The sequence below is a fragment of the Mastomys coucha genome, unplaced genomic scaffold (assembly GCF_008632895.1).
Source record: "Mastomys coucha isolate ucsf_1 unplaced genomic scaffold, UCSF_Mcou_1 pScaffold22, whole genome shotgun sequence".
NCBI classification, from domain to species: domain Eukaryota; kingdom Metazoa; phylum Chordata; class Mammalia; order Rodentia; family Muridae; genus Mastomys; species Mastomys coucha.
This window is the reverse complement of record NW_022196905.1, coordinates 167,268,045-167,276,171: the sequence shown is the minus strand read 5'-3', so window position 1 is coordinate 167,276,171 and position 8,127 is coordinate 167,268,045. Positions and strand designations below refer to the sequence as shown.

Below are 8,127 nucleotides of genomic sequence, written 5' to 3'. Positions count from 1 at the left end.
CCCTGTGTGTGTGTGTGTGTGTGTGTGTTCATATTGGATGGGGACGTGTGGAGGTAGAGGATGCTCTGGACTCAGTCTTCTGTGTGGTAGGCTTCAGGGATTGAATGCAGGTCAGTAGGCTTATACAGCAAGTGCCTGCCCCTCACTGAACATCTCCGTTGACCTAATTGCTATGTTTTTGGGTGAAAATTTGTACTTAATATCTCTGCCTCTTCATGGCTACATCCATCCCATTCTCACTCTCTTGGTTTTCTCATCCATTCCCTTGTTTCTAGCTTTTTCTTTTTCATTTCCTGTTTTGTCTTCTTTCCTTTTTTTGGAGTGAGGGGTTTGGGGAACAGTGTCTCACTACATAATGTAGGCTGACTTCAAACTCAAAACAGTAATTTTACTCCAGCTTCCCAAGTACTGAAATTACAGATGTGATCCTTCATGCCTGGGTACTGGTATTTTTCTTCACAGAAACATGCATTCTCCTGTCTCTTGTACACAAAGGACAGCATCCTGTAATCTTTTCACTTTGTTCTGTATACTGGTACAGTTACTTCATACCAGTTCAACAACTAGCACTCTTTACAACTTTGTTGTTGTTTGGGAATTTTGTGTTTCAAGACAAGGATTTCTCTGTGTAGCCCTGGGTATCCTGGAACTCAGTCTATAGACCAGGCCAGCCTCAAACTCAAGAGATGGTCTTGCCTCTGCCTCCTCAGTGCTAGGATTAAAGGCTTACACCACCATCTACAATTTCTATTTTAATTTGGGTGTATAGGTATGTCTATGAGAGTATGTCATAGTGTGTAGGTGTTCACAGAGGCCAGAAGATGACTTCAGATCCCGTGAAGCTGGAGTTGTAGGCCGTTGTGAACTGCCTGACAGAGATGTTGGGAATGAAACTCAGGTCCTTTGAAAAAATGCTCTTAACTACTGAGCTATTTCTTCTCCCCTTGTTTTCCTTTTTAATAGCTTCATTAGCACTCCAAAATAATCCTAAAGCAAGTGATTTGAGAAAGCTTTCATCTTATATGGCAGTAGTCTCTGAAGTTGGTCGGTCACTTCTACTAGATTGATTGCTGAGGATTAAGTCCAGGAACTTGAACGTGCTCACCATACAGCCAAATACTAAGTCTTCAACATTGCTGATCACATAAGCTGGGCATGGTGGCACATGCATGTAATTCCAGCTCTCTGGATGCTGAGTCAGGAGTGTGGCCTCAAGCCTGAGGCCACATAATGCATACCAGGCTCTCCCAGAACTTTGTTGCAAGATCCTCTCTAAAACAAGACAAAGTGTCACTCAGTCCCTCCCACACTCTCTCTGCTGCCAGCTCTCAGCTCCTCCTTGGGTTTCCCGTTTGATCCTGCACTACCGCCTCCCTAAGGAGCAGCTTTCTGGTTTTGACTGTTGTGATAGACAGTAGCATTCACAGAAACTGATGGAAGATACTTTTGAACCATGCTGCCGTAAACACTTGACTTAATAATTCTTGCCTTTTTCTTTTTTTCTTTATAATTGTTATTACTTGTTTTGAGGCAGGGTCTCACTATATCACTCTGGCTGTCCAGGAACTCCCAGAGTTTAGCCTGCCTCTGCCTCCAGAGTGCTGAGCCCCCTCTGCCAGCTCTTTTTGGGCCCTTTGTCTAGTATGAGGGCCCTTTGTCCCTCAAACAACCACTGACCTTTGACTCTTCCCTCCAGCTCCCCAGCTAAAGATCTCTGATGACCGGCTGACCGTGGTGGGAGAGAAGGGTTACTCCATGGTGCGGGCCTCGCATGGGGTACGCAAAGGGGCCTGGTACTTTGAAATCACTGTGGATGAGATGCCACCAGATACTGCTGCCAGGCTGGGCTGGTCTCAGCCCTTAGGTAAGCTGGGAGAACTGCGTGGGCCTCACAGCAGGGGTAATTGGCTGGGGGTTTACCAGATGGTGCCTTAAAATTAAATTCCTGAAGCTGCAGCCAGTTTCTTATTCTTAGAATATTGTGAGGATATAGTTTGTAAGCAGTTTGTAAAATTGACCAAAACTATGTACAAAGAAAAGTAGGACTTTTTTTCTTTAATAAACCAGTTAAATTTCCAGTCCTCTGATTTTCACATCTCTTTTCATTGGGACAGGTAACCTTCAAGCTCCCTTAGGTTATGATAAATTTAGCTATTCTTGGCGGAGCAAAAAGGGAACCAAGTTTCACCAGTCTATTGGCAAGCACTACTCGTCTGGCTATGGACAAGGAGATGTCCTAGGGTTTTATATCAACCTCCCTGAAGATACAGAGACAGCCAAGTCACTGCCGGATACTTACAAAGATAAGGTGAGATTGTCCTCCTTCAGTGGCAGTCAATGCCTGCAGCTGTTGCCTGACTTCTTTTGTGATGGTGACCCTGGTGTGTGTGCCTTCCCTATCTTTTGATCTGAACATTTTCAGTCATAGCAACAAAAGTAAAAGATTTTAAGGTTTAGTTCCTAAGTAAGTAGTCACCTAAATTCTACCACTAACATGTTAACAATTCATTCTTTTTTACATATATATGTGCAAACATACATGTGCCTGTGTGTGTGTATGTGTGTCAATTTTTCAATGTGATACATAAATTTTAAGATTTGTCAAGTACAGAATTTTCTTCACATTTAAAAAAAAATTAGTGTTTAGAATTAATCCTGGGCCTTCTGCATGCACCCCACTTTACCTTTTTCTTTTCTTTCTTTTTTTTTAAGTTTTTTTTTCCTTTTTGTTTTTATGTATGAGTGTTTTGGATGGATGGATGGATGGATGGATGGATAGATAGATAGATAGATAGATAGATAGATAGATAGATAGATAGATAGATATGCATATGCACCATGCCTGTTACCCACAGAGAGAGTTGGATCCTCTGGAACCAGAGATACAAATGGTTGGGTGCTGTCATGTAAATACTGTGAATCAAACTGGGTCCTCTGCAAGGGAAACAGTTTCTCTTAACTGCTGAGCTATCTTCAGTGGTGGTGCACGCCTTTAATCTTAGCAGTCAGGAGGCAGAGGCAGGCAAATCTCTGAGTTCTAGGTCAGCCTTGTCTATAGATCAAGTTCCAGGACAGCCAGAACTACATAGAGAAACGGTATCTCGAAAAACAAAACAAAAAATTAAATTTACTTTTCTTTATGAGTATTTGGTCTGCTTGTATGTATTTGGGTACCTGGTGTCCAGAATCTGGGACAGGGGATCCCCTAGAACCAGATTGTTGTGAGCCACCATGTAGGCTCCAGGTATTCTGGAAGAACAGCCAGTACTCTTAACCACTGAGTTCTTTCTCTGGCCCCTTTATTCAGTTTTGTTTTTTAAGACTTATTTTATTTTTATTGTCAGTTATTTAAAAATTTATTTATGGATATTGGTGCTTTGTCTGCGTGTACATCTGCATACCAGAAGAAGACATTGAATCCCAGGATAGACAGTTATGAGCTGTCATGTGAATACTGGGAATTGAACTCAAGACCTCTGGAGGAACAGCCAGTGCTCTTAACCACTGAGCCATCTCTCCAGCACCAACCCCCTACTCAGTTTTAATGGTATCTTTTTTAAAGATGATTTTTTTAAAAAACTCTTTTTAGCTGGGCACTCAAGAGGCAGAGGCAGGTACATCTTTGTGAGTTTGAAGCCAGCCTGGTCTACAAAGGGAGTTAGTGTCAGGACAGCTAGGACTGTTATACAGAGGAACTCCATCTCAAGAAAATAAAACAAAACATTATTTTTAATTATGTGTATGTATAGGGGTGTGTAGACCTGAGTGTACCGCCCACAGAACTGATATCACTGGAGTTGGAGTTGCAGGGAGTTGAGCCACCTCACATGGGCTGGGAACTAGACTCAGGTCCTCTGCAAGCTGTGCCTGCTCCTAGCCGTGGAGCCACTGCCAGCCCCAATGGTGCCTGCCCCTAGCCGTGGAGCCACTGCCAGCCCCAATGGTGCCTTCTAATGAACCAAAATGTTAATGTTTATTAGGTGTGTGGTTTTTGTTTGCTTGCTTGTTTTATTTTGTTTTGAGTTTTCTTTTCCATTTATTTCTATGACTTACTAAATTTTAGGCTCTTCAATTAACTTACTTTCCTTTTTTAGGCACTTTGTGGTTTAAAAAAAAAAAAGCATGCCCGTATAATTCTCTTACTAAGGGCCTTTTTAAGACATGTTTGACAAACATGGCCAGCTAGTCTCTTAAGCACCCAGACTCATGCCTTTAATCCCACTTGGGAGACAGAGGCAGGCAGATAGATTTCTGTTAACTTTGTGGCCAGCCTAGTCTCCAAGGTGAGTTCTTAGACATCCAGAGCTACATAGTGAGACCCTGAATGGCGCGAGGGGGCAGTGACAACTTTGGAACTGAAAATTGAAAAGCTGTGGGAGAGACTTTACAAGGCTGCGGCACTGTCTGTGTAAATCTGACTTTCTTTTCTGCATGGTGACTTAGATGATTCTTCAATGTGTCATTTTCTTTTTTTCTTACTGCATTTTCAAGGCTTTGATAAAGTTCAAGAGTTATTTGTATTTTGAAGAAAAAGACTTTGTGGACAAAGCAGAGAAGAGCCTAAAACAGACGCCGCATAGTGAGGTGAGTCAGCCATAGACAGCAGGGCAGTAAGGTTCAAGGGGGCTGAGGGGTGCCCAGTCAGCTGCCTGCAGACCAGAATCCCTCTGTGTTCTCTGCTGCAGTTAAGAAAGGACTACAAAGTCAATGACCTGATAAGGAACAGTGTAGGAGAGTAAAGAAGCCAGTGAGAGAGATTCTTCTTATTGAAGGAGGTACCAAGCACAGAGGGGACCAGAACTAGAGGAGACTGTGCTGTCTCACTTGGAGATCCCAGGGCCTGGACGGCTCACTCACTGTTCTAGAACTCTCCTTGCCTTCCCTTCCCAGGAGACACTCTTGCAGCCCAAGGTCACAGCACAGTTAGAGAAGGGCCACTGGCACACTGAGTCAAACTCAGGGGCCAAAGGTCAGAAAGAAAGGAGAGTGAGGAGAAGTAAAGTTCTGAAAAGCCACTTGGGTCAGTACGCAGGTGAGATAAGAGAGAACTCTGGTTTTGGGTGGGTTTGGGAGGGGAGCAGGAATTAAAATTCAGTTAAAAGCTGAAACAGGCATAAAAAAGGTCATGCCAGAAAGAAAAGTAAAGTTTTTGGTCCTCCTTACAAATACAGAATGGTGAAAGCTGAGTGTGTGGCACATGCCACATATAACCACAGTGCTTAGGAGGTGTGCACAAGGAGTCAAGAGCGGAGGCTCAGAGTGAGCTGGAGGCCAGCCTAGACTGTGAGACTCTGTCCCCGTCCTTCCTCCAAGTAAAGTATAATGAGTAATAGAATACAGAGCTGTTTGCTGTAGGTAGCATGGAAATTCAAAAACAGCCTAAAATCAACTGAAATAATACATACTTACATTAACTTTACTTGAAATGCCTAAAATGACATAAATAAGATGAATGTTATTCTTAAAATGAGTACATTAATATTATTATTATTCTGGTAGCAGTATTAAGTGTTCTGCAATTGAGTTTGTTGTTTTTTTAATCTTTGTGAAATTCTAAAGTAAAACCTTGATCTTCATTTCAGATAATATTTTATAAAAATGGTGTCAATCAGGGTGTGGCCTACAGGGATATTTTTGAAGGAGTTTACTTCCCAGCCATCTCACTGTACAAGAGCTGCACGGTATGTAGCCTGCATTTGAAGGAAGTGTTTGGGTGGGTTGTGATGAAAGCCTTTGATATGAGAGGAAAGTGAGTTCTAGAAAGAAATGAGAACATCCCCTGGGAGGCCTGGAAGTGGACATACATTTGGATGTCAGTTTTTCTTGAGTAAGATCAGGGTTGGCACGCACTGTGCTTGGCAGGTCTTGTTTGATGTGAAAGATGACAGCATATCCATTCATGAATCATTGCGGCCATATTTTTGATGACTTGCAATTAGTGACTGTTTCTTATGCTTAAAAAAAAAATACACATACACACAGAGAGAGGAGGGAGTGGAGTGGCTGGGTAGAGGGAGAGAGGAGAGAGGGTTACCAGGCATGGTGGTACATGCCTTTGTTCGGAGCTTTTGGGAGGCAGAGACTGGCTGATCTCTGAGTTCAAGGTCAGCTCAGTCTTAAATAGTGAATTCTAGGACAGCCAGACCTGTCTCAAAAATAAACAAACATCCTGCCCTTACGGCTTGCTTAAAAAGTAAAGATTGGCTCATGGAGATTTCTATGTATTCGTTCATTACCTTTTATTGAACAAAAGTAAGATGAAGGCCGGGCGTGGTGGCGCACGTCTTTAATCCCAGCACTTGGGAGGCAGAGGCAGGCGGATTTCTGAGTTCGAGGCCAGCCTGGTCTACAGAGTGAGTTCCAGGACAGCCAGGACTACACAGAGAAACCCTGTCTCGAAAAACCAAAAAAAAAAAAAAGTAAGATGAGGTTGCAAACAGAAGTCAATGAGAAGTCTGTTTTTACAAGTCTGATGCTTGATAGACATTAGGATGGCCACTACATTTAGCAATGTTGACACAAGTTTCCTTTGCTCCAGCTAGACCCTAAGTATCTTAGAGACGCTTTTATTTCCAAACAGGTTCTGCTATATATAGTTCAGGCTGGTCTCAATCTCAGAATCCTCCTGCCTCAGCCTCTCTCTAGGACATGTGCTACAATTGCTACTTCCTGTATTTTTCCTTAAATATCCCCTGCCAAATGAACTTTTGTTTTCTTTTTCAATTTTTTCTGCATCCGCTTGTATTGAACTTGTCCCAGGTTTCCATTAACTTTGGACCATCCTTCAAATACCCTCCAAAAGACCTCACGTACCACCCTGTGAGTACCATTAGAATGCCTGCATTCATCCTTGACTTTCTGTTTCTTGCTCTGGCTTCTGTAATCACCATTCTCGTGTTTTTATTGCTCCTGCAGATGAGTGACATGGGCTGGGGCGCTGTGGTAGAGCACACACTGGCTGATGTTTTGTATCATGTGGAGACAGAAGTGGACGGAAGGCGTAGCCCACCCTGGGAACCCTAACCGACCCTTGCTTCTGATGACATTGTGAAATAATCTGGGGTTTTTGCTTTTGTTTGTATAAAGTGTCAAATGTTTTCTCAGAGATGCTGCAGTACACTTTGACGGAGGTGAAAGGCTGGGTGGGGCTGCAGCAGTGCCTGCCCTTCAGCATTCTCTCCCCACACAACTACTGCTCTTACTCTGAGTGCCATAAATGAACCGCTGATCTCGAGTCCGTACGCTCCCTGTAGAACTGGTGCTGTGCCACAGACCTGCCAGGGAGGACCTGCTACTCCCCTGTGTGTTCTAAAAGTGAGTGATCATGCCCAGACAGACAGCTTATTTAGTTAAGGGTGTTTGATCCTCCTGGTTTCTGGGGAGGCAAGCTTGTTTCTGAGTGGCTGAAATCAGTGGCAGTACATTCCAGAGCAGTCTAAAGGCAGTCTTTTTGGTGTGGAGTTTGGGGATATGGGAAGCTAGTGGGGTTCTACAAACTATAATTGTGAAAGGAATTTGGCCAGGGGGTTAAAAGCTAGATCTTTCCTCCAATAAAACTTGTTTTCAAGCTTGTGTGGTACTTGGCTTCACTGGAAGTTGACTTCCTGTTGGTGACAGCAGTGTGATGGGGACAGCAGTGTGATGGGGACAGCACTGGCAGGATGGGACAGGCTTCTGACGTGGGTGTCTCCCTGCTTTTATTGCCCTCCTTCTCCCTGGGCACCCAGGTGCTTTCACTGCCCTGTGCACAATGGAATCTCAGAGAAAGAGTGTAGAAGGTCTCCAGCTCTTGTCTTTGAACCTGGTGTTGATATGTGCAGCTTGTCCTCTTGCCTGCCTTTCTAGTAGCCAGCCAATGGTTAAGATCAAAGAACGACAATGAGCCTGCCTTAGGAGGATCCCTTAATGACCTCTGATTTTAAATAAACAAGTCCATGGCAAATGCAGAACCCTATAGTTAACCTAAAGACTTCCCTGTGTAGTTTTTTGTTTTGTTTTTACTTAAGTACTAGTGAGGTAAAGTGATAAACCAGGAGCTAGATAGTGAGGTAAAGTGATAAGCCAGGGGCTAGATAGGATGCAGAATTACAGAATATCCTTATTCTGATTATTTTGTTTTGCTATGTA

The 8,127-nt window shown here is 43.3% G+C and overlaps 1 protein-coding gene across 9 annotated transcripts in view; it reads left to right on the top strand.

Annotated features, from left to right (window-relative positions):
- The window catches only part of Ash2l (ASH2 like, histone lysine methyltransferase complex subunit), a 32,606-nt gene extending 25,029 nt beyond the window's left edge, over positions 1-7,577 (top strand). For all 9 annotated transcript variants that reach the window (XM_031339387.1, XM_031339389.1, XM_031339394.1 and 6 more), the window contains 6 exons: positions 1,697-1,864; positions 2,115-2,308; positions 4,492-4,584; positions 5,583-5,681; positions 6,760-6,819; positions 6,916-7,577. In XM_031339387.1, the coding sequence (XP_031195247.1) occupies positions 1,697-1,864; positions 2,115-2,308; positions 4,492-4,584; positions 5,583-5,681; positions 6,760-6,819; positions 6,916-7,023 (722 nt within the window). In that variant the 3' untranslated portion in view covers positions 7,024-7,577. The remainder of the gene's footprint in view (positions 1-1,696; positions 1,865-2,114; positions 2,309-4,491; positions 4,585-5,582; positions 5,682-6,759; positions 6,820-6,915) is intronic.
- Positions 7,578-8,127: the final 550 nt, after the last annotated feature.